The sequence below is a fragment of the Centruroides sculpturatus genome, unplaced genomic scaffold (assembly GCF_000671375.1).
Source record: "Centruroides sculpturatus isolate CEXI.00-Female unplaced genomic scaffold, Cexi_2.0 scaffold1171, whole genome shotgun sequence".
NCBI lineage: Eukaryota > Metazoa > Arthropoda > Arachnida > Scorpiones > Buthidae > Centruroides > Centruroides sculpturatus.
Window position 1 is genome coordinate 63341 of NW_019385411.1, and position 27063 is coordinate 90403.

At 29.4% G+C, this 27063-nt stretch overlaps 2 protein-coding genes across 3 annotated transcripts in view; one reads left to right on the plus strand and one right to left on the minus strand.

Moving 5' to 3' along the window:
* LOC111638681 (ubiquitin-conjugating enzyme E2 Z-like) overlaps nt 1–12082 on the plus strand; it is a 34777-nt gene extending 22695 nt beyond the window's left edge. For both annotated transcript variants that reach the window (XM_023384430.1, XM_023384429.1), the window contains exons 5-7: nt 2952–3076; nt 3389–3479; nt 11891–12082. In XM_023384430.1, the coding sequence (XP_023240198.1) occupies nt 2952–3076; nt 3389–3479; nt 11891–12046 (372 nt within the window). In that variant the 3' untranslated portion in view covers nt 12047–12082. The remainder of the gene's footprint in view (nt 1–2951; nt 3077–3388; nt 3480–11890) is intronic.
* A 137-nt stretch (nt 12083–12219) lies between these two features.
* LOC111638680 (glycerol-3-phosphate dehydrogenase [NAD(+)], cytoplasmic-like) overlaps nt 12220–27063 on the minus strand; it is a 25163-nt gene continuing 10319 nt past the window's right edge. The window contains exons 3-7 of the mRNA XM_023384428.1: nt 21845–21986; nt 20912–21024; nt 19409–19639; nt 15888–15994; nt 12220–12634 (exon numbers count right to left, since the gene is read on the minus strand). Coding sequence (XP_023240196.1) covers nt 12532–12634; nt 15888–15994; nt 19409–19639; nt 20912–21024; nt 21845–21986 — 696 coding nt within the window. The 3' untranslated portion in view covers nt 12220–12531. The remainder of the gene's footprint in view (nt 12635–15887; nt 15995–19408; nt 19640–20911; nt 21025–21844; nt 21987–27063) is intronic.

Genomic DNA, 27063 nt, shown 5'->3' on the forward strand with positions numbered 1-27063 from the left:
TATCTGTATAAATAAAAATACAGTATAATATTCATTTGTTCCTACTGATTCCTTTGAAATTTTGACACAATGCTGCATTCGAATATGCACGTGTTTTTATATAATATACGTGTCGAAATTCCCCCCACTGAAGGGAGATGGTTAGGATTAAGGCTTACTGTAAAGAACTCTGCTTCTATTTATAGTATTTTAGATGTGGTTTTTTGCATTTTTGATTGCGTTTTAATAGGGTACATCAAGAGAATGTACACTAAGAAGACATTTTTCGAAAAATTCCCCCAATGGGGGAAGTGTTATACATTTATAACAGATACATTTTGAGCCACAACAACGCGTGGCGGGGTCTGCTAATTTAATATATATTATTATGCAAATTAATATAAAAATAACTTAAAATTAAAGTAAAATCTGTTTATTTTTGGTCACGTGTGCCTCTTTCCCTGTTTAGTCTGTGTTAAAATGACCTCATTTTAATGCTTTTTCATCTAGGAATGTATCCCCTGCATTAAACAGGGTCTTACTGTACTTATAGGTGACATGCACACATCACAGGCATTTTGGAAATAACAGGATAATCAGCCACCATTTTCCTGTAACATAGCCAGCACTCTCATCAGACCTGAACCCATGTGATTTTTGGCTTTGTGGACAACTAAAGAATGTTGTATTTAGTGAACACGTTACAAATTTAGCAGAACTGAAAGCCAGCATCACACATCATATCCACAACATTGCTACATAAACACTCAGATCTGTTGTTGAACATGCTATTTTGCAAATTCAGTTTGTATCAGAATACAAAGGACAACATATTGAACATTTGTTATGTCACTTGCAAAATATTCTTTACTTTGTTTTGCTGTCCATCGTAATAAAGCATGACTTGTCCCCCTAAAGGCAAAGTTTTGAACTAAATTTTTTTCTTCACTAAACAAAATTTCATTGATTCATGGGTATTCACACAAAATGTCAAGACATTCTGAGTAGTGGTTCTTATTTCAGACCATTGTGAAATCACAACTTAATCACCTTGTATACAGTGGTGTTGAAAATCCAGACAAAAAATCTGGATTCAGCCATTGAAGAAATGGACATTAACCTTTTCAATAGTAAATCCATTAATAATAATTAATATGACAACCTTATTCTTCCAGCACAATTATTTAATAGATTGACACATTTTCTGGCAGATTCATGAAGTTGGACAGTAAATCTGCCCAAAAACATTTGTCATTCTATTAAATAATTGTGCTGGAAAAAAACAAGATTGTCATGTTAATACTTCAGAATAATTCTCAATATAGAAACTGTGTACAGAATGCAGCTTTTCCTTGTATTTGTTATAGCTGGTGAATAATTGTTTAGATCAGGGGTCGCTAAAGTGGTTGATATCGACCCCCAGGGGTCGATTGAGGGGTTGATACGGCTAAGGGGTCACAACCTTTTTTTTTCTTATACAGAGACCACAACGTTTTTTTTTTTTTTTTGCTCATACACATACACTTGTAATAAAACTTTACGGTGGGGGGTCAATGTGAGGCTTTGGAAAGTGGTTGGGAGTCGACGGTTAAAAAAGTTTTGTGACCTCTGGTTTAGATATTCCTATGATATATACAGGGCATTATAAAAGAAGTGATAGCATTTTGCTTTTACATAATTTTTGATGAAACATGATAAATACATATCTTTTTTATCAATAGTTTATTCATTATTTCAATTGTATGTGGAATAAGATAGTGGCCAAATGGTCATTTCCAGCTGCTGTACAAATGTTCAATTTTTTCAACAACATTTTTCATAACATTTTCACATGTTTCTTGTGTTGTTTGTTGAATTATGTTGACAAGTGTTGTCCTTCAGCTGCTCAATTGTGACTGGCTTGTTTGCATAGACTTTTAGCACTTCACTTGACTTCATGTTCCATCTTGATTTGTTTTTATGCCACTTTTCTGTCCACTGAATACAACAAATACTTAATTTTAGCATTGTCGTAGCCTATTTGTTTATGCTGAAACTTGTCAGGAAGGTCTTCACAACTTGGAAATAATAATAAACTTTCTACAAACCTATAACCAGCGTGAAATATGTTCAATTGCTTACGCTACCTATTTCACGCTGGTTATAGGTTTGTAGAAAGTTTATTATTGTATTCTTCCGGCGTGTGTCGATTATTTATTTATACATAGTGAACTTGGAAATACTCAATAGACTGCTAAATTTTGGCACTACACTTAGATCAGCGTGAGAATGTTTACTAGGTGGTTCCTCCTCAATTGTATCAGCCTGCTGACTCTCTTCCTACAATTCTTCAATTGTACATATCCCAGATATAACAAGTGCATCATTGAACTCTACAAATTCCCAGAAACACCCAAATATTAACTAAAAGTTGAACAAACATGAAGTTTACAATAGATGGGCTAGAAAAAAAATCCATTGTTCTGAGTTATGGATTCACTAAAATGAGCTAAAATGACATTGATTTGATTTGATTGATATGTTAAAACAAGATTCTATGATTCTACTGTATGTGTAAGTAAAGAAAAAGACCTTCTTAGCATCCATAGGATGAGAAGAGTCAATAAAAAAAAAAAAAAAGGAAAAATTTAGCCATTAATCATTTAAGTATTACAGAAATTTTTTAGATTATTCCATGTTTCAAAATGTAAAGTAATTTTTAAAATTTAATATATTAAGTAATTTGTTTATTTTCATAAATAATAATAATGATGATAAAAAACATTTTATAAAATAAAGAAGAAATACTGAGAATATTTTGTTTTAAGTCTGAATTTTTAGAAAATTATTTACTTCTATTTTTGATGATGATGATGATTTTTAAAAAAAATCTACTATCTAGATTTTTATTCAATAATATGCTATTAATTACTTGGATTTTCTCCATCCAAGTAATTAATAGCATATTAATGTTAATTTGATTTTAATTTTAGGAAAGGCACTCTGGAGACAGCTTACAATATAATGAAATAATTCGTCATGAAACGTTAAGGGTAGCTGTCTGTGATATGATTGAAGGTACCACTGGTGACACTTTGAACTGTCCTCAACCATTAATGTAAGTTAATTATTTTAAATACATTTATTCAAACCATCTTATAAGTAGTGTGTGCACACAAAAATATTATAAAATAATTATCTTCCAATAAATGAAAAAAATATTCAAAATAAACAGTGTATTTTCCACTAGTTGTTTAATTATGTTAGTTGTTTATCATGATTACTTGTATAATAGATAAAGATAATTAATACATAAAAAGTTTTCTATTACTTTCCAAAGGAATCTAATAAATTAATTAATTCAATATGCATTGTTTGCTGTAAATTCTATTTTTGTAGGAAATAATTTATTTACCATTTCTTTCACCAGAGAAATAATGGAAAGGTCATTTCCAGAATTTTATGATTATTACAAGAATACAGCACAAAGCAAACTTCATTGGACTAATCAAAAAATGATGGTGAGTTATATTTAAGTTGTTATTGTTATAATTATTAATAACCAAATTTTTTGTCATTATTTTTGAAAATGGATTTTACTTTATGAAAGGTGTTTTTCTGACCCAGTAGAGACACAAATCTAAACAATTTTAGGATAAGAAAGTAAAAGTATATGCTATTGGAGTTAACATTTACTTCATCCTCCTTATCACATTAATGGGATTATTCAGTCACTGTTTTGTCAGTAGATGGCATTGCTACTTTTAAGAGCATGTTAATAGTTCACAGCTTTTATATATAATTCAGCTTTACTAAAAGGAAGAAAAATCTCTTCAATTTAATTACCCTAAAGATTTGTGTTCCTATTGTGGATGCATAGTTCTCCAATGATACGAATTTTTGAAAAATATGATAGAATCTATTTATTGTAATTACAAATATCTGTATCAGTTGTTCAATGTTAGAATTATCATGCCTGAAAATGAAGTTAAGATACACTTTGCTTATTGTAATCAAAATTTTGGCATCTGGAAGAAATTTTATTGAATTTATCTATTACTTTTTTAGAAGAATAACTGAAATTTAGGTAATAATTGCTTTCAGATTAAATCATAGACAGTGTCACAAAGAATAGAGCAGTTATTACACTGACTGATAAAAACATTAGAGACAATGATGATGGGAAGTGTATGCTGGCATCTCCAAGCAAAGTTTAATCTACTCAAACCAAACTCAGATTATATATATATATAGGTTAGTGTTGGACAGAATATTTAACTTTATTAGTATTTGAGTATATTTAGCCGCAAAGTAAGTATTTGGTATTTGGACTGAATACTTCTTCAAAGCCAAAATATTTGGCCAAATAATGTCATTTTAGTTTGGGGACAGAAAGAGAAAGGAAAAGATAAAACACAAAATAGAAAGAAAATATTTAAAATCTCAGATATAATTTAAAATATTGTGATTTTTTTTTCTTTCCAAAACAATCTAACATTAATAAATGATCTTGAGCAAATATTACTTGTTTACAATTTATTACTCTTTAATTAAGATTATTATGAAGAAAGATTAATGCTTCTTCATTCATAGGAAGTAAGTGATTTTGTTGGTCACCATAAATACTTCCAGCTTTACTGAACATATTGTATGTTCACTAAATACATTACTTTGTGGGATGCCAAAAAATGATGAACCTTAATGGCAAGATTTAATTTTTTACTTTTTATTACATAATAATCATTTTTAAAAAATAAAATGTATATATCTTTATTGTTGAATAGAAACACTGTCCTCCAACTTATTCTAAGATTTAGATTCTAAACCTTCTGTTTCAGGCAGTTCAGCTAATATGTGTTTGAATATTTGGCATTTAGTAATCAGAAAGGCAAAAATAATTGGTATATTGCAACAGAAATATCTGAATGATTACGAGGGCTGTTTGGAAAGTTCGTGGCCTTGCCTATATGTGGCGTTGCGATCAATTTAATTTTTGGCGGGAATAATTCAGTCATCTGTGCTAGAGATACGATACCAATTTCCGCTTGATTTGTCAAAAAGTTTTGCCACGACAGCTTAGCAGATAGTCAGTGTGCACACGCTTTGTCAAAAATGGAGAAGACGGAGACTCGTGCGATCATAAAATACCTGACGAAAAAAGGTTGACCCCATCTCAAATCAAAGCTGACATGGATGAAGTTTTGGGAGAGTCTGCTCCTTCGTACACCACTGTGAAAAAATGGACAGCCCTTTTTAAATCTGGCAGAGAGAGTGTGGAAGATGACCCTCGCAGCGGACGGCCGTCAACTGCTGTCACTGAAGAAAACATCGACAAAGTTCACGATTTGGTATTAGCAGATCGCCGTTTGAAAACGCGTGAGATAGCTGAGACAACAGGCATCTCTGTCGACCGAGTGCACCACATCCTAACCGAAAATTTGGGTATGACGAAGGTCTCAGCAAGGTGGGTGCCGCATCTGCTGACCGCCGAGCAAAAACGTGTTCGCACTTTGATGTCAAAGGAGTGTTTGGACTTCTACCAGAAAAACCCACAGGATTTCTTGCGTCGGTTTGTGACTACTGACGAAACGTGGATCCATTACTACACTCCTGAAACAAAAGAACAGTCGAAGCAATGGAAACACCACAGTTCGCCACCACCAAAGAAGGCAAAGACAGTTCCATCAGCGGGTAAAGTGATGGCCTCGGTTTTTTGGGATGCTAAAGGCATCATCTTTATTGACTACCTAGAAAGAGGAAAGACCATTAATGCTGTCTATTACTGTGAACTTTTGGAAAAACTGAAGAAAGAAATCGAAGAAAAGAGGCCACACTTGAAGAAGAAAAAAGTTCTGTTCCACCACGATAATGCACCTGCACATTCCGCCAGAATCACTGAACAAAAGATAAACGAACTTCGCTTCCAATTAGTTCCACATCCACCGTACTCACCTGATTTGGCCCCCAGTGACTTCCACCTTTTTCCAAACCTAAAAAAATTCTTGGCTGGAAAGAGATTCCACTCAAATGACGAAGTCATCTCTGAAGTGAACGAGTATTTTGCACACCTTGACAAATCGACCTATTGTGATGGCATAAAAAGTTAGAACATTGCTGGAATAAATGCATTGCTAACAAAGGAGCCTACATTGAAAAATAAAAAAGTTTTAACATTATTTTGTTTATTGTTCTATTTGAGGCCGTGAACTTTTTGAACAGCCCTCGTATTTGATATTTGACCAAAAACCTCTATTTGGTTTATTCCTAATACTTTAATACAGGCAAACATCTAGCCTTTTTGACAGTATCACAATCGATTAAAGTGGATAAATGTGGCAACCTTAGTGATTTTGATTATGGACACATTGTTAGCACAACATAGACATGTCATTTTCTCTGAACCGACGATAACCTCAGGGTTTTCCAGACATACCATCCATGGATGTACCAATGAACAAACAGTGAGACTAATCACCTACACCTTTTTGTGGCCTTCATTCATTTTCAAGGGGATGGCATACTTCTGAAAGACAATGCATAGTTCAGAGAACATTCATTGGAGTCCCAAATCATCCAGTGATCTCCAGGGTTCCCAGTATTAAGTCCAATTTACTCTCTCTGGAATGTTGAGTGACATGGCAGAGCCATGAAGCCGATGCTGATATTTATGGTGGAATTGCAGATAATGGTGCACAGGGACTTCCAGCAATTCTCCAGTATTTGGTGGAGTCAATACTCAGCATGTTCAGGCTGTCATTCATGTTGGTAGAGGATTTACAAACTATTAATATGTCTCTAATGTTTTGATCAGTCACTGTATATATATATATATGTGTGTGTATGTGTGTGTGTAAACAGAAATTACTGTTAACGGAACCAATCCAAAAAAAAAAAGTATTGATAAAACTGTTAACAATTTCATAATACATTATCATTTCCAGTATTATAGCATGTCAAACCTGTTAACTGTAATTTGAACAGATTTCACTAAGGTTAATTGATTTTATCTGATTTGAATGTCACCCATCTATCAAAATTTCATTGATTTTAATAGTGAAATCTATCTTTATTGTCTAGTAACAAATAATTATTTTTTATGAAAACAGTAGTCAATAATATTACTAATATAAAAGCTGCTGTGTGTGTGAATTCTTTATAATTCCTGCAAATTTTGTCCAATCAAAATGAAATGAATATAACCAAAATTTTATGTTCTGACAGAAAGTATAGGCTACTTATTTTGCAGAAATATTAGCTATAGAATAAACGTTTTATCGAGTTTGGATCTGCGATCACACTTACATTGTAGTGATGTCGGTGACCTCACTTAGTTCACGTTTGATGAGGGAATTTAAACTTTATAAAAAGATAGCCTCATTGTGTCACTTATATAACAAATTTTAAAAAAATCTTTCCATAGTTATCATATGATATCTTATTATCCAGTCAGAAATAACAATCTAACGAGCTCATTATTTAGAAAGTGTTATCTCTCATCTAACTAACATACATACAGTTTATCTTTATTTTATCAATGTGGAATTAAGAAATGGCTTTGTCAAGAGCTGCAGAAACAGCATCACATCAATCATCAAAACAATATTAAACTGTCTATTACTAAAGGAAGACAGCAAGGAAATCTTTTAAAAGACAGTGAAGTGTTGTTTACTCAGAATGCAATGTATAAAAAAATTTTATAAAGAAAGATTTTATTATTATTATTATATAAAGGCCTAAATCTGTTTGTGTATGTGTAAGTGAATTCTTTATCACTCCTACTATTTTTGTCCACTCCAGGTGACATTTTGTTTTGTTGCTTTTTATGTTACAACAGATGTTAACATTTCTATAGATTAAGTAGTTTAACAACTCTACAATATCTTGGAATCTACTTTCTCATAAAAAGTATTTTATCATGCTTGACTGGGGAATTTCTAGTGTTCATATAATTTATATGTAGTATCTGGACTAAATAAACTTCACTTAATGCAGAGAATTTAATATGAGGTTTTTTTGGTGAATGCATTCCTATGCCTCTATTTCTTTTAATAGCAATATGAAATTAATGGTCACTTCCTGGTAACTAATTTCTTGACACTTGTCACTTTTTTAAACTATTTCCTTAATAAGTTTGTTCTGACCCTATGATTGTAAATTGCAGGTAGTAAATTAAAACATTCTGAGTTTAATTACTGATGTGAATCTCTGCTTTGCTGAGATCCACATCAGTAATGATCTCTGCACAGTACATACAGTTGACCTTTGATATGCCACCAAAGATTGGAAAATTAGAAAAGTCAGAAAGTAGTAACTGACAGTGTGATATTAGAATTTCAAAAAGACTACACAAACTGCTTACAAGTTGTAACCACCAAATTGATGGAAAAGTTGTCATTGAAATACAAATTGACCAAGGGACTGTCATGCTAAATCCAGCTTATGCAAGGAATAGAGAGCACAAAAACTGCTAGATATTACATTAGAAACTCTTATGACTAATAACTGGATAAATGGTTCTACAGCTGATAAAATGTCTATATTGCTTAGTAGTGTTGTCATCCCCAGGAATATGGAATAGTGTTTAAATTAATTAACCATATCACTGACAGCATGATAAGTTTGATTGATATGGCTGACTAAGCCAGAAAGAATGTGGTGAAGTAAAAGAATTTGAAACATTTTTGAAGTTGATTTAATAATGTCCCATGGTAATGCTCATATGGAATGTGGATTTTCCATCAACAATGAATTGAATGCTAAATGAAAAACCAAAAAGAGACATTTGTAACTTACAAAAAGTACTGTACATGATATAGTCACGACTGCTAGTGGATTGGAAAATTGGATATATCAAAGTAGTCGATTCATGCAACTTTGAAATGCAATTCAGAGATATATAATATACAATCTTCTGCACATTTTGAAGCAAAAATACAAGAATTCATTAATAAAAATGAAAAAAATTAACCATGCTTTGTAATAAAGGAAATGAACAGCTTTACAACTGCAAGTTTCATTTGGTAGCATGAAATAAACTGAATTATTTTTAATTTTTGCAGCAAGTTGTTTTCAGTCAGTCAGGGAAAAATGCAGGTTTTCCTCTTAGAAATCTCAGGGAAATTGAAAATCATTGGACACCCTGAATGAAGCAAAAAATGTTTATTATATTTGTGTGTTAAGATATTAAATAAAGTACAGTTTTTTTTCTGCATACACTTCTTTAAATAGATTTTTATTGTTTTAATCACTTGTCAAAATTAAGTAAGATAAATTTATTATATTTATGACTATGACTTTAATTATACTATTTTAATTCATATGTTTCAGTACATAATGTCAGTTTTTTTCAGTTTTGTAAAAAAATATTCTATTTATTTATATTTAAAGTTTTGATATTGTAAGTAAATTTTAGCCATAAAAATAAAAACTAGCAGTGATAATTTTAATTTGTTGGAGGAAGCTTTGTTGTATTGTTTTGGTAGACATATGATGTCTACCAAAAACCACTGGTCAAATATTCTCTGAAATATGGTTTCTCTTAAAACCATTATTTACTGTAAATTATTTTCCCTGATTTTAAGTTTCATGAAATGTAGTAAATTATGATTGTGTCCTTTTTTTATAAAAAGATTAATACAAATTTGATTCCCACTGTTGTTATGGCTATAAATAAGTATGTATTTAAGCTAGTGCAAAAAATTATAGAATTTGGTTAGGAAAAAGATGGTTACCAATATTTAAAAAAATAAATCCTGAATTTGATTACAATGCAATATTTACTGTATCCAAAATATCATTTTCTCAATAAAAAAAAAATACCATCTATAATGGTAGGGCTTCTTAAGTTATTAGGATACTTTTAACCAAAGGAATGAATGGATGATAGGCTAGGCTTGTAATAGGAACAATATGGTATTTTGTGTAATTCTTCGAAATATTTATTACTGTCAAATTTATTGCAAGATTCAGAATTTTATAATAATGACAAACTTCCTTATAAACTAATTGGGAACCACTGATGTTTATCAGTGGTTCCCAATTAGTTTTTCCTGCATACCACTTTAAGAAAGAGCTCAAACTCGCATACCCCTTATAGCAGAAATTCATATTAATCTATACTATTATTATAAATTCAAAGATAATTCTGTCTGTCTGTTACCTTTTCATGTCTAAACCGCTGAACAGGTTTTAATAAAATTTGGCATAGAGATAGCTTACATGTTGGAGATGGACATAGGCTACATTTTACTGCAAGAAAATATCTTACTTTCACGAGAAAATTCGATATAATGTGGACGAAGCTGTGGGTAGTGATAGAACTCTAGTGATAAATAGAATAAGTTTATTTTACATTTATTACCTTTAAAATACAATTCTAATAATAATGAAAATAACATAAGGTTATTTAATTTTAATGTGACAAATGTGTACGATTTTCTTTGCACAACTTTGTAAAATCTGGTTGCTTTTTGGTCAGCTTCAGTCTCAAGTCATCTTTGAGTTGAAGTTGATGATGATGTTTAGTTTTCATGTTTGTCATGGCCAAAAATCCGCTCTTGCAGAAATATGTTGTGCAAAATGGTAGTAAATATTTTATTGCTGCTTTGCTGACATGATAAATGTCTTTTAGGTCAGCCCAAAAATTACTCTGCAAAACAACTCGAGTCTGCTATTGCATGAAATGTCTATTAATTCTTCTTGGTCAGAGATGGGAAGGTGGTCGGTGGAGTTATTTGCAACAACAAAAAAAATTTTCAAAATTTCGCAAAAACAAATTGTGTTAATTGTATAATTTTTGTTTCTTGCGTATTGTCATTTAGGTATTGTCGCAAATGCATTTTTGGATGAAATTTCGAGAATATTTTTAGTTATAAATAAAACGAATTTGTGCATTTGACATCATGTTGTAAATTGCCAAATTTTTGATGGTCCACTCATTAATTTTTTTATTGCTTCATCTCATGCATTTAAATTTTAAATCGACCAATTTTAGATTGCCACGCATACCACTAATTGGGAACCATTGGTCTACATAAATGTCATTTAATTTTTTCACTGAAATTACATATTTGTATAAATAATCATCATTACTGTATGTTCCTGTACTAACATGTTTGAGATTATAACAATAAATAAATTTTAATGTGATCAATGACTACATAATTTTCTAGTCAAACTATTTTAGAATGCATGATATTCCTGGATAACATAGAAATAAAGAAATGATGTTGTAGAGCAGGGGTGATCAACATGTCAATCACGATTGACTGCAAAGCCAATTTGGTTGATCGCTCACAATGTCTTAACTTAATATGTTATACTTGTAACTGAATGCAATGTGCAAACACAATTGTAGTGATATTGGACCTCCACATCCTCCCTCAGATGCAGTTTTGTCAGTCCACTTGCAATCCATTTGCATACAGTTGTAAAAGGGGAATAAGAAATGTAGACAAAGGGTCATAAAACCAAAAAAGAAAGGCAGGAAGAGAGACAGAGAGTGTAGGTTGGGACACAGTAGAGAGAGGAAGGGTGAAGTGGTGGTCCCCAAAAGTGACAACGTTGAGTTTCAATTTTTCTTCTGTTTAAAATGTAAGTACCTTTTTATGTTTTAAATTAAAATATAATTTTATTTTAATTATCTAAACATAATATGTATTTCATACCTCCCCTTGCCACTTAGACTATGCTTATAAGTCGATTGTGACACATTTTTAAGATAAAAAGTAGATCTTCTGTACACAAAAGTTGGCCACCTCTGATCTAGAGAAAGTACAGTTATCAACCCAGTCCCTAAGTGGTTCAGGCAACAAACAGATTCATTAGAATGTTTGGAAAGTTTTTCAGATCTTTCAGCAAAATTCCTATAAAAAGCAGGGTCATCTTATATTTGTTGTAATTTAAGGAATTTTAACTGTTCTCTCTTTTATAGGATCCTTTTGGAGAGAAACGAGGATGTTTTGATTATAACTCTATTTACCAACGACTGCAGGCCATCAAAACAAAATTGGATGAAAAGCAAAAATCTCAGTTGCCGCCTGCGGAACAGGATTCGCCAAGCGACAGCTCCGATTCGTTCATGTTATGAAGCACGCATCACCACATTCCAGACTTATTTTTGCAATAGATTGATCTGTTTTATTTCATTTGTGTTCCAGTGGAATACAAAACTTTCAAGTTAATCCAAGTTTATTTATTAAGTGATAGAATATTTAAACAATAAACTGTTCCAAAACTTTATTAAACATTGTACATGTAATGTTTTTATTTCACTTCAGTCTCCAACTCTCCACATTCATAATTAACAAGAAATAGTTCAACCTAGAGACATTCCAAATAAATTACCTATTTGTGCTTATTTTTCAAAAGGTAGTAATGAAATAATTAGTGTGTGAACATAATTACATGATTTTTTTTATAACATAGAAAATTCCATGTATTTTAATAAATTATAAATCTTATATTTTGAATATAATGCATGTAATTATTAAAAAATAAATGACTTAAAAATTCTAAACATGCCAATGGAGATTTTGTTAAAAAAAATTTCTAATTTCTACAAAGATTAACAATTTATTTCACATGATGAGCTGGATGATGGCGAATACAGTTTATCAATTCCGTGGGTGGTATGTCCTTTCTGCAGATTCGATGTATGGAATAGAATAATGGAAATCTATAAAAAAAATTGATTGTTAATAACAATGATTTATAATATCTATACATTTATTGTTAATCTTTATAGTCAAGATTTTATATAATTGTAACACAGGATGAATTTAAATTTCCAGCAAGTCACTTATTAAAAAATAATTTAAATCAGAAAATATAACAATTTGTAACTTTGATATTTTCACATATTTAAGGATAGAATTTTAGTTAACAAATATTTTCCAGATTCATGAAAATCTTCAAAACTTGGCACCCATATTTAATAAAAATAAAAGTATGGTTAAATTAAGGCAACCAAAAACTTTTTAGTCCAAAAATATTTCTTGCATATTATTTCACCATCCAACTGCAGCGTACACATGTTTTGAAATTGAATGTTGGAGTCTAATTCCAAAATCTTCAAGCAGATGAAGGCAGCTGGTTACCAGAAATCTGTGTATTAGTCAATTTTTACCTGAAAATGCTGTGTTTATTTGAATTTATCTCAGATTATCCTTAGAATATTGGCCTTAGAGGAATTGCATCTTTTGGCTAATTTGTTCCCAAGGCTGAAGTATAGGTCTTAAATGTTTGGTCAGATTGAGAATAGATGACTGATAGAAATATGTATGATAGTCTTAATGGAAACATGTCTCTCATTAATATTCAAAACCTGATTTCATGTTTATTGCTAAGTAACACTAGAGGATAAGGAATATTGTAGTATAAAGACAATTCCAGTTTCTATTAAACGTACACAGAGAACCTCTTATCACATATCCTTTTCCATACCACAACAGATTCTATTTGAAATGAATATATTCATATTATGCTGCTTTCTTGCTCTTCAATGCTTCCAGACCTAATTTGTCTATTATTAGAACATAAACCAAATCTTCATCTATCACTGAATATGGATCTCTGAATGAGAGTGTCTTAGATTATTTTTTGTCACATCATTTCTATCTGCTTTGCAAAAATGAACAGAATTTACTAGGAAGACATTACTAGAGTTTTGATCTAGTTGCTGAGTTAATTACAGAAGTTTTATTTATTCTGTGAGATGATTATGGCATAAGAATCAAGCTATAATATGAGGTTTCTGTGGACATTTATTAAAAGATAAATGATCTTATGGGACTGTTGATCTTGCATAGCACTCAAGTCTTTCTTCAACAACACACAGTTACAATTTTCATTTTACAATGCGATGTGACTTTACTCCCACATCTGTTCAGCAGAATTCTGTTACATGTGATGTAACAGAGAATGTTTGTTGTTATTTCTTTATTGATAACCCACCTTTATTGCATGTCAAATTTTAAGTGCAATTAACAATAAAAATACTTTAATATATGGACTGTTCTACATGAATAGTTTGACAGGCTTATGCTCTGCAGATTTATTCAGCATGGAGTGTTTTTCACTGTTGTATTTGGAACCATATGAATTACAGTAGAGCGTCATTTATCCAAATCAATTGGGGACTGGGGTTGTTCAGCTAACTGTTTATGTACGAAAAAATATATTAACCTATCCCGTGTTGAAATTTTTCTCCGCTGCGTGTCACTTCATGTTGAATTTTCATCAATGTTAAGCCTAACGTAAACTTTTTAAAATAATAATCGTGGCTATTGTATCGTTAAAAATGATTTCTTTTATTTTTACAAACGAAATAAATACATTGAAAAATATAAAAACAAAAATTATACTTTAGGCCGACTGGAATTCTTTTGGATAACCGACGTTCTACTGTAATATCAATTCACACACAGATTTAACAAATGTTTAACAGTAACATCAGATTTCTCTGTACATTATTTGTGATCACAGGGTAACAACCACCACTAAAAGTGTAGGAGCATGCATCTCAAAGGGGGATGCAGCAACCCCTAGTTCATAGGAACAAACTTGCTTGTATTGACCTCTCTACCACCTATTTCTTTTTGTATGTCTAATTTCTTAACATCTCATATCAATAAATTTTATATTTCAAATTCTGTAGATCAATTATTAGCAAGACTTGCATTATTGTAGACAATTTCTCAATCTTAAACTTCTTTTCCAACATCAGAGTTACAAGATATAAGGAATGTTTTTGAAAAGTAGATGTTATTCTGGTGGCATTACTATAAACTTTGTTTACAGGACTGAAAATTGAAATACATTAATATATTTCAATTTCCAGTCCTGTAAACAAAGTTCATAGTAATGCTGTCAACATATAATATTGGAAATAACAGCAAAAGTAAACAATTTGATTACAGCACATTTTTCAACAGATCTATATGGAAACAATTATTTTGATGAACATTGCCATAATCCAAAATATTACATTATTATATATTCAAAAGTAACTGATAATTTTATTTGAAAAATGCATAATAGTTATTGACTTCAGTATCTGTTATTTTTAATTCAATTTATATAACTCAACAGAAGAAAAGATTAAAATTTTTAATATCCTCTCTCATTTTTCTTAGAAACTTCATTTAACTCAGAGTAATCAGATTCTAAGATCAGTTTTAAAATTTAATTTTGTATACTAAATAGTTTTTTGGCATTTAATCAAAGCAATTAAAAAGATAGTGAAATAAATCTCAATGTGAGAATGTATCTTTCTCTGATGTCATTTAACAAATTTGAAGATAGTTTAAATATTTCAAAAGATTCTCTTTCTTCCTTTCATATTTTTTCCTTTGAATATATTTTAGTATACAACAAAAATAATAAGCTAATATTTTTGAACTGAGGATTTATGTAATAATAATCAAAATAACAGGAGGGATTTCTGAACTGTAATAAAATGATAAAATTTATTGATATCTTTATGTTAAACATCACTTGAAGAATTATAGTAAAAAAATATTGTAAAGGTCTAAACTTTTTATATTTTTTTGCAACTGACTCAATGTAAACACATAATAATTGAACAAATTTGTAACCACTAAGTAAACTTTCAAAAAAAAAATCTAGAAATAAACATAAAAAATTTTAAACTTTTTTGGTCTTCCCATGTTCTATTACTATAATTATTTTCACTTAAAATATAACTATCATCTAATATAGTAGTAAAAAAGATGTAAAGCTGAAGGAAAAAATAATAGCTTTTTATTCTGACTTTATCCTAAAATTTCTAATTTATGATTAATTCCCATAAAGAAAGTTTAAATGTTTCCTAATATTAAGAAAAATTTCCATGAAAAAACTTAAAATTAATTTAGACCAATTATTTCATAAGAATGAATAATAATCAAAAACAATAAAAATTGACATACTTATTTTCTACTTTTTTCTCTTCAATTAATATGGCAACTTCTTCTGCAGTTTGATGTCCCTGCATTCGCTGACCTCCCAACATTTCCTTTTCCAATTCTTCAATACTCTAAAATTATACATCAAATTTAAAACAGCCTATAAATTATTAGATTTTCAAACAAATTATATATATATATATATATATTAAGCAGCTTGATAAAAATAAAATTAAGAATGTAGAAAATGCTCTATATAACATTTTTTACATTCTATATTATTATTTACTCTGGCATATAGAAAATATAAGATTTCAAAATGTATATGCTTTCAATGTTAATAGATGTTTCTTTATAATTATTAATGTAGCATTGCCAAAACATAATGAATGCATGTAAACTAAAGAAAACACTAATTACTCATTATAAAAGTATGATAAAGCAGTATTAAACGAGGTTTGTGTCACAGAGCCTAATAATGAATTGTAGCCCTATGAATGGAAAATAATAGTAATGATGATGATAATTTTTATAAAAACAAGAAACATTCCAATTACACAAAGCTGTGTAACTTTTGCAGACAAAACCAGTACACCATTAAACCTAGAAAACATTGAATGGATCTAACACAATACACAAAAGACAGTACTGCATCAAACTGCTGTGACTTGTAGATGTCTTTGAAGATACTGAAGACCATATAAGACCTAGCCATAAACAAAAAAATTACAGAAAGCACATCTTAAAAAACAGCACTTACAGATGACACTTATTGAAAATGCCACATGCATAAAACTATACAACTCATTACATGAGGTTGCAAGCTTTTAGCACAAACTGACTACTTACATTTACATAATCAAACAAAAAAAAAATATATCAAAAGCTTGCACACAAAAACTATCACATGCGCAGGAAACATACTACAATCATACATCTCAAACAGTCATAGTAAATAATATACAAAATGTGCTATGATTTGAGCTTTGATTACAGACAAAACAATCCATGACAGACAGACATTTCATTCACAAATCACACACATTACAGACAGCTATATCAAACACATCATAGAAAACAAATACTGTATACTGAAAAAATTAGCAAATACTCAGAACTTGCTTGCAAACTAAGCATTCACGGAGAATGGATAAGGTACTTATTGTGTCTGTAGGCCTTTCTTGTGCAGTCATCTTTCCACATACACTACATGGAAGTCTGCAAACATTAGATTTATACAACAATAAATATAGGGTAAGTTTTAATTCATTCAAAATTTTAAACTTTAATAACTTTTCAACTGAATGAGAGAAATAAAATTCAAAAAGTTCTATGTAATACAATGTCATCAGACTACAGAAAGCAGTCATACTAAATTCATGCCACATAGGAAATTTTTAAACAGACATATATGAACATTACAGTACTACTTTTTCTATAGTTCTGCTTTGACCTTGGTCTGGCTTAGCACAAGGCATTAGTATTAACAGAGTAGGATACATTCCAACATCACCATAACAGATACAAATTTCTTCAATAAAAACTTTTTGCAATGTATTATTGCAAAAAGTTTCTATAGTTAATACTAGTTGCCTCATCAAAATTCTACAAATTCTATAAACTTCTATTAAGAATCATTTTTTCTTATTTTGAACATTTCAAACTAACATAATTTAATGAGATGCTTATGCTCTAACGTGTGGCTAATACTTAAAAAATAAAAATAAAATTCTTTTGACAAAAATCCTTAAATCCTTAACACAAAAAACTAAAAATAAAAAAAAATAATAAAAGTGTAAGAGAGTAGATGTAGAAATGCTAATTTTTTAAACACAATCCTTACTATATAACGTTAAATAAAAAGTCTTATAAGAAATTATATGCATAATATTATTAATTGCCATTATTATTTTAAAATTAAAATCTCATAATATATGAGATTTTATTTTAATAATGTCAAAATTTTCTTTAATTAACTGAAATTTTGTCTGTAGATTTTTATTCTTATAAATTACCATTTAACATTTAACTTTAAAAATTATGTATTAACTAGATAAATGAGAAAAGAGAAAAAAAAATTACTTTTCCAGTTTTAACAAAAGCTTCTGCTACTCTTCGATTTCTTCCTCCATAACATGTTGTTATTAAATCTGCAATTCCACAACTCTCAAAGAATGTTGTAAGTTTAGCACCTGGATAGAATACATTACCAAACTCTATCATCTCCATTAATCCCAGTCTTATCACAGCTGCTTTGGTATTATCCCCATATTTTAATCCATCTACAAAACCTGCTCCACAAGCAACAATATTCTGTAACAAAATCATAAATTGTTTAATATAAATTCTCAATTATCATATATATATTTTTTTAAACAGAGTAAATAATGTTTAAAATTGTGTTTATTAAAACAAATATTTTCACTTAAAATTTAACTATCATCTAATACTATAATAAAAAAAAAAATTCTACTTAAATAAATTATCTTAAATTCAGATTATNATCATTTAGGTATTATTGTTTTATTTTAAACAACTAAAGTAATGAATAATGATTAAAATAATTTCATTAAATTTTTAAACAATGTACTGAAATAATAAATTACCTTTAAAGCACCACAAATTTCAACAGTATTCACATCATCAACAAGAGAAAGCCTAAAGTAATCTGTTTCAATTAACTCTTTAAGCATTTTACCTGTTTTTGAATCATTGCAACCTGTAGCAGAACAAAAAGACATATTTACAAAAAAATTCAAATATTTGATATTTAATCTTCCATATTTAAAATCAAAAATAAAATTTAAACAAATTCTGTTTTTTCATTAGTTATTTTAAAGATTTAAAACTGACAAAAATTTAAATTTTAAATAAATACATATATGAATCATTCAAAAATCAAGAGTTTTACAATAATTATAAAGAAGAAACATAAAGAAACATATATTCATTCATTTTATTAAATTAACTGACTATAAAACTGATTTATTTATAAAATATTAGCAGAATGAATCACATGTATGAGGTATTCCTAAATCACTTCTAATTAATTTACCATCATTTATAAATAAAAAAATAATAATAATATATTAATAAATTTAAGTATTGATCATTAATTACAAGGAAAATCAACAAATAAACAGTATTTGTTCCTTATAAACCCAATAAACATTCAAAAAATTAATATAACATCTCAATCTTTTTAATATATGTCCATTAGAATGTAAGCAGTTAATTTTATTAGAGAATGTATATTTTACATAAAATAATTTTATTTAGAATTTGAATATTCTAATGATCTGGATAGAATCCAAATATATCTATTAGTATGAAATGTTTATTCTTAAATGGTCTGGAAATTAGTGACTGAGTAAATTCAAATAATTTTTTTTTATTACATTTATTATTTATAGACTGTAAAAATTTGTATTAATTCTTTGAATTTAAGAATAACTTAAATTTCTACGCCTCTTTTCAAATTTTAATATTTAACTTTAAAAATTATGTATTAACTAGATAAATGAGAAAAGAGAAAAAAAAATTACTTTTCCAGTTTTAACAAAAGCTTCTGCTACTCTTCGATTTCTTCCTCCATAACATGTTGTTATTAAATCTGCAATTCCACAACTCTCAAAGAATGTTGTAAGTTTAGCACCTGGATAGAATACATTACCAAACTCTATCATCTCCATTAATCCCAGTCTTATCACAGCTGCTTTGGTATTATCCCCATATTTTAATCCATCTACAAAACCTGCTCCACAAGCAACAATATTCTGTAACAAAATCATAAATTGTTTAATATAAATTCTCAATTATCATATATATATTTTTTTAAACAGAGTAAATAATGTTTAAAATTGTGTTTATTAAAACAAATATTTTCACTTAAAATTTAACTATCATCTAATACTATAATAAAAAAAAAAATTCTACTTAAATAAATTATCTTAAATTCAGATTATGGAAATTTCTTGAATTAATTTTTGAATTAAAAAAAAATGTATATAAAAAAAATAACAAAAGTGGTTTTAATACCTCAAGATAAAATCTGAATTGTTTTAACTAATAAGAAATCAAATAATATAATATAAGCAAACTACAATCTCCATAAAATTACTGGTATAAACTCAGTAATTACATATTTTACATAAGCAAACTGTAAAAATCTATCAAATTTTTAATTGATTTAACTATCACTAAACAATTGAGAGGACTGGTGGAAAAATGGCATATTCCAAATTAGGAAGTTTTCAAGAAAAGAGGATTTGTTTTTCAATTCACTAGAACTTTAATATGAAACAATTTATTGATGTGGTTATACAACCCATGGGGCATGCAACTCTACTGTGAAAGTTTTTTAAAAGATGGATTGATATGTAAATCCAAATTTGTTAATAACTCATTTTTTGAAGTTTTTCAGTATCCACTGTTTTTCAACTAAGCCCCTCAATTAATTTTAATTATATCAATGAAATTATCAATTAATTTCATTATATCAATGAAATGACATTCTATTTATATATGATATTGTTTCATTTTGGAATAGCAATTATATAATCTTAGAAATAATTCTGTTTTATTTTTCCTTGAAATATTTAAAATATAAAAATAATAAATTTTCATGTAATGATCAAGAAACAGTTGATTCTTTATAACAAATGTGAATAGATTAATGTAGCTCAAAAGACATTCTGAAAAAGTAATCCATATTAGATTTTTACAATATCAATTAGAAGTGAAGAAGAGACAATCTTTCTAATAATTTTTAAACTTTCTTTTGAATTTTATCCATCTAAATGAAGATGAATTCATAAAATAAAATCAACTATTTAACAATTAAGGCTTTTGTTATTTTAAAATATTTTTATTACTTCTAGAAATTATTACACAATTTTTCATTTTTTATGTAATATTTTCTATGAAATTAATTTAATAAAATTATATCATTTAGGTATTATTGTTTTATTTTAAACAACTAAAGTAATGAATAATGATTAAAATAATTTCATTAAATTTTTAAACAATGTACTGAAATAATAAATTACCTTTAAAGCACCACAAATTTCAACAGTATTCACATCATCAACAAGAGAAAGCCTAAAGTAATCTGTTTCAATTAACTCTTTAAGCATTTTACCTGTTTTTGAATCATTGCAACCTGTAGCAGAACAAAAAGACATATTTACAAAAAAATTCAAATATTTGATATTTAATCTTCCATATTTAAAATCAAAAATAAAATTTAAACAAATTCTGTTTTTTCATTAGTTATTTTAAAGATTTAAAACTGACAAAAATTTAAATTTTAAATAAATACATATATGAATCATTCAAAAATCAAGAGTTTTACAATAATTATAAAGAAGAAACATAAAGAAACATATATTCATTCATTTTATTAAATTAACTGACTATAAAACTGATTTATTTATAAAATATTAGCAGAATGAATCACATGTATGAGGTATTCCTAAATCACTTCTAATTAATTTACCATCATTTATAAATAAAAAAATAATAATAATATATTAATAAATTTAAGTATTGATCATTAATTACAAGGAAAATCAACAAATAAACAGTATTTGTTCCTTATAAACCCAATAAACATTCAAAAAATTAATATAACATCTCAATCTTTTTAATATATGTCCATTAGAATGTAAGCAGTTAATTTTATTAGAGAATGTATATTTTACATAAAATAATTTTATTTAGAATTTGAATATTCTAATGATCTGGATAGAATCCAAATATATCTATTAGTATGAAATGTTTATTCTTAAATGGTCTGGAAATTAGTGACTGAGTAAATTCAAATAATTTTTTTTTATTACATTTATTATTTATAGACTGTAAAAATTTGTATTAATTCTTTGAATTTAAGAATAACTTAAATTTCTACGCCTCTTTTCAAATTTTAATGGCTTTTAATTCAATATAAGAGAACTATTAAATTTCTATTATTAATAACTTACCAATAGTAGCTTCACAGAATTTTTCATCTGCAACTTCACCAGCAAGATTAGCTCCCATTAAAACAGCTATATCAATTTTCAATATATTATGAATTAATTTGGATATCAATTCAACTTTTCCTTCGGGTCCAATATCAAAGCCCTTAAAATATAAATGTTCAATGTTCAATATTGTAAAAATTAATTATTATAATAATCAATAATTAAGCTATTTCATATTAATTATATTTTATTATATTAATTAAATCTAAGATAAATTATATTCAACCATAAATCCAAATTAATAATTTTTCTAAAATTTAAATAGTTATCATATATTATAAATGTGTTATACTAGATAATGCCCTGTAGTGCAAGATGGGGGGAACTATGTAGTTAATGTTTTGGCCTTTTGTCTCAGTCAGGTTAGTTGGAGCTACCTTGTTAATATGGGAAAAAGAACGAAATATATTTATTTCACCTCCCACCCCTAGTTGATATATTATGTTCCCATCAAACACTACACACTTGTCAGACTGACCCAACCAGGATAATAGAAATCCATGACAGTATAAATATTTCTGCCATTTGCATCTCAGATATGGAACTGTACCAAAAATACTAGAGCCTTGAAAAAGGCTTCCTTCCTGTCTTTTCTGAGTAATAGAAATCTTGATATTCTTTTGGTTTCATAAATTCATTAATAAGGTAATGAAATAAGGCAAATTCTATTAGGTTATTGCAAATGAAAAGGCAGTTTTTTTTTTTTAAATTTAAACTTCCCAGACTTGTAGTTCAACTTTTTTCCATGTGAAAAAATTACCTACATATGATTACCATATTTTGAAACCCCAAAATAAAGACACCACCCAGCCAACTTGGTCACCAGAGTTGAGCATAAAGCCCTAACAAAATTTTCTAAATACAGGACTTACAATAATATGAAATGATAGATCTTTAATTTTTGAAAACTTATGACTTTTTAAATAAAATAGCATAAAATAATTTGATATATTTATTCTGCTCCCATCTTGTATTACTTACAGATTTCAATGTTAAACTAGTGATATTATGATTTAATATGTCCCATCTATGAGGGGATGCAGGAAAAAACCTGTACAATTCTTGTACAATATTAAAAAAAATGAACTGTTACTTTAGCAACATCATTCACAACTAAATGTAATGAATGAGATGCACAAGATACAAAAAAACCTCTAGAATTTATTTTCCTTAAATTTACAATTTATATATCTGTTGTCACAAAAATTTGTCTTTCCACTACTTTCCCCAGACTACAAATATTCAAGTACAAAGTAACCGGTTTCAACTTATTTCTACCTAAGAAGCAGTTAAATAATTAAGAGATTAGGGAATTAGGGACCTAAATAAAACCCTGATGAAAAAGCCAGAATTTTACTTAAACAAAAGCTTAACCAAACCAATCTCTAGCCAAGAACAGTGGGAACTGATTTCTTCGTAATATTAGATTATAAAGACAGAAATTTTTCCAGTTCAATGAGAATGACCAAAAAGTTGTAAATTTTGGAAATTTCCATGGACACCTGATCCTAAAACGAATTACAGTGGTGCCTCGTATAATGTACGCCTCGAATAACGGACGCTGCGAACAACAGACTTACCATTCGGCAGTTACATGAGGTGAACAACCAGTGGTGTAGCAAGTGGGGGTGCAAGGGAGTGTATCATGCACCGAGCGCCACTCGCAGAGGGGCGCCAAATGGTCTCCAGCACAAACTATATGTGTTTCTGGAGGGGGAGGGGGGTGCCAATAAAGTGTCCTGCCCTGAGCACCAGTTATGTTCACTATGCCATTGTGAGCAATGATATTTCTGCGAACAAATGCGAATGATGTTTCCACTCTTTTGCCGTTGCCAATGACAATCTGCTATTTTTTATAATATATTATTATTATTAGAATATATTATTAGTATATCTGAAGTACAGAGCTCCCATTGGGATTCGGCTTGCTCCCTTGTTTATTACATACATCAGTGAAGGATATTTACATTTATTCAAGTGTTGTGCAAATTATGGCTTCTAAAAAAAAAACAGAAAGGTGATTTCAATTGAAACAAAGCAATACATCATCAGAAGGAGTGAAAGTTGACAAAAAACTTCCTTGTCAAATGAGGATAGGTTCAGGAGTTTACCAACACTCATTATCCAAACAGAGCTGAGGCCAACAGGATCAATGATCTCTACAATGACACCCTTGGACATGATTTTCAAGAAGCAAGCTGCCAAAAAACAAAGGATGGAACAAGAGGAGATGACCCTGTAAGCTCCGGTAGCCTCTCCTGAATCTGACTCCGATTAAAAAACAATGAAAAGAGACCTGCTGCAATGTGTAAAAAGTCTATCTGTATGAATGTGTAAAGAAAGTGTTCCTCCGCCTCCTCCTCACAACATCTGAGTACCCAGCATAATTGGTGACTGCTCCATTTTTGTTTCTTTATGGTACAGTATGGTTATTTTATGCTGCAGAACAAATTATATGTTTTATCATGTATTTCTATGGGAAAATGCATTTCGTATAACGGACTTTTCACTTAACGGACGTGCACCTGGAACGGATTAAGTACGCTATACGAGGCACCACCATAGTTAGAAAACAAATGATGAACAATCTATTAATTTAAATTTAACTTATTTAGATTTTTACAGCTATGGTGAGAAACATTTAAAATTTACAACAATCCTGTCGTGTTCTTTGAGGTATACTAATGATGTGACAAAAGAAGCATTTGACATTGACCAGTATCGGCATCCTTGGGATTTGGCAGCCCGCGTGCATGCACCTACTAGGACCATCTCTGATTCCATCCATTAGTCACTCATAGGTAGCTATTTGACCAAGTGAATTGTTTCAAGATTTAAAAAGTAAAGAATATTTTATGTTATTTTTATGTACGTTTCTTTACAAAGTTATATTTAATTATAATTATATATCCACCACACATTTTATTTTACCAAGCAAGTTATTATTATTTTATTTATAACACAGATCTGCAAGTAAAAAACTGCATAGAATTTTTATACATTTTCTTACAGATTTCAGCTTGGTAAAAATGAAAAAAATACCAAAAAATTCCATCTTGTCAATTTTTTTTGTTACACTCAAGTTTTTGTTTGTATTTAGCGTAAAATTCCTAGTTAACTTAAAATTTAGTAATTTTTTTTATTTAAAAAAATGGCCTTAAAACAAAGACTTCTCACATTAATTCTATCAATTATAGCTGGACTTAGTAATAAATAAATAAAAATGTTAATGGTTGAAGAGAGTAGTGGTAGGGGCAGGTGGGTTAAGTAGTTTTAGCGTTAGGAGGAAGGTCACACGATCATATAGAAACAGGTTAAAAGTTGATAGTGAGTAATACTATTGGTGAGGTTGAGCATGTTTCAACATGTTATCTGGGATCTAGGAATAAATATAAACAACCTGCTGTTGGATTAGATCATGTTTTAACAAGCTAAATAAGTTCAGTATCTCGCTGGCCATAAATGCCACACTCAATTTATATCCAGCATTCGAACACTACTGTGCTTGTATTTTTTTTTCTGGAATATGGCTCGCAGAGGTTGGGTAATTTCTCCCGACAGCTTCTGTTATGTTTGTGGTGAATACACAGTGAAAAGTCAACAAAGAAACATAAGTGAGTTTGTGAAGAAAGTTTAATTTGCATATTTCAAATTGAAACTTGGAGATCAAGACAAAGCAGATTTTTGGAAACAATGGGAGAAAAGGAAAAAGAAGCATGGGACTCTTTCAAGAATGTAGTGCATAAGTTTTTGGGGAATACTAAGGACTCTGACTACAAAACCATTGTACAACGCATGCTGGCAGCAACATATGAAGCTCGAGGATGCAAGAGCTTACACTCCCATATTGACTATTTTCCTGAAAACTTGGGAGCTACAATGAAGAACAGGGTGAAAGATTTCACCAAGATGTCCGTGATATCGAGAGACGTTACCAAGGAAAATGGGATGTCAATATGTTAGCTGACTACTGTTGGATGCTCAATTGAGAAACCAGAGAAGGAAATCAGAAACGAGTTTGGAGAAGCATCAAAAAGAAGAAAAGGTTTCAGAAGAAAAAAAGACTAGGCCTAAAATTGTGTATAAATATCAGAAACAATTTGTTGATTAGTTGTAAGAAAATATAATATATTTAGTTCATTGTAATAAATAAGAGTTTTTATCAAAAATTTGTTTTTATTTTGCAAAAAACCTTTACGTGATGGGATGTAACAGAAGTTATTTTTAGAATCTGCCATCTTTAAAACATATAATTCAGCAAAAATATTCCATGCAGCTAGAAAAAAAATTTTTTTGCAGACCTGTGTAATTTTAGCCCTTATATCATGGCTAGCAATTCAGAATGTAATTGTGATATTAAAAATACATTTAGAGAAGTCTACGGTTTTTACAGGCTTATTGAACAAACGAATACAAATGGACCCTAGACCAGGGCTTCTTAAACTGTGGGTCACGACCCCATTTGGGGTCACTTAGTGAAATCTTGGGCAAGATTTTAATGCAAAATTTTGAAAATAATTTGTGAGAATTTGAAAATGGCGTGCTTTGTGTCATAGATTTCGTGAGTTGAACTTTGTGTCAATTCTGGTGCAGCGAGACAATGATTCAGCAATACTGACTGTAGTGTGAACTAGTGTAGTGTTGTTGCTTTTCAGTGTATTCAGTTGGCTCTGTTCCATTGTAACACAAGAGTGAACTGTGGTAGTACACCATTATTGGTTTTGCATATTTGTATATACAGTCGACCCCCTATAACATGGTAGATACGTTCCGTTCTTTATGAATCCATTTTGTACGAGTCCTTGCCAATCACAGCCTGACACGTGTGAAGTTTACGGACTATGGCTGTTTGAAACGTTTTCTTCCATAAAATTAATAGATTCCTAGACTAATTCGACTCAACATTTCCAAAACACGTATATTTTTTTGGGAATAATCTGTATAAACTATGCTATAAACAAAAAATTGTAGGATTACTTACTGAGTGTGCACCGTTTGACGTTGCCATTGCTTAAGTTTGTTTTCGTTGCGAAGCAGCGCACCAAACTGCGGCCGCGATTTCTGATAAGTTATTTTTCTGCGAAAACTTCGTTGAACTTTGGAGACATCATTAATATAAATAATTTTTATGGCCGTTGAATAAGAAATGTTTCTTTCACAAGAAATATATAAAATTA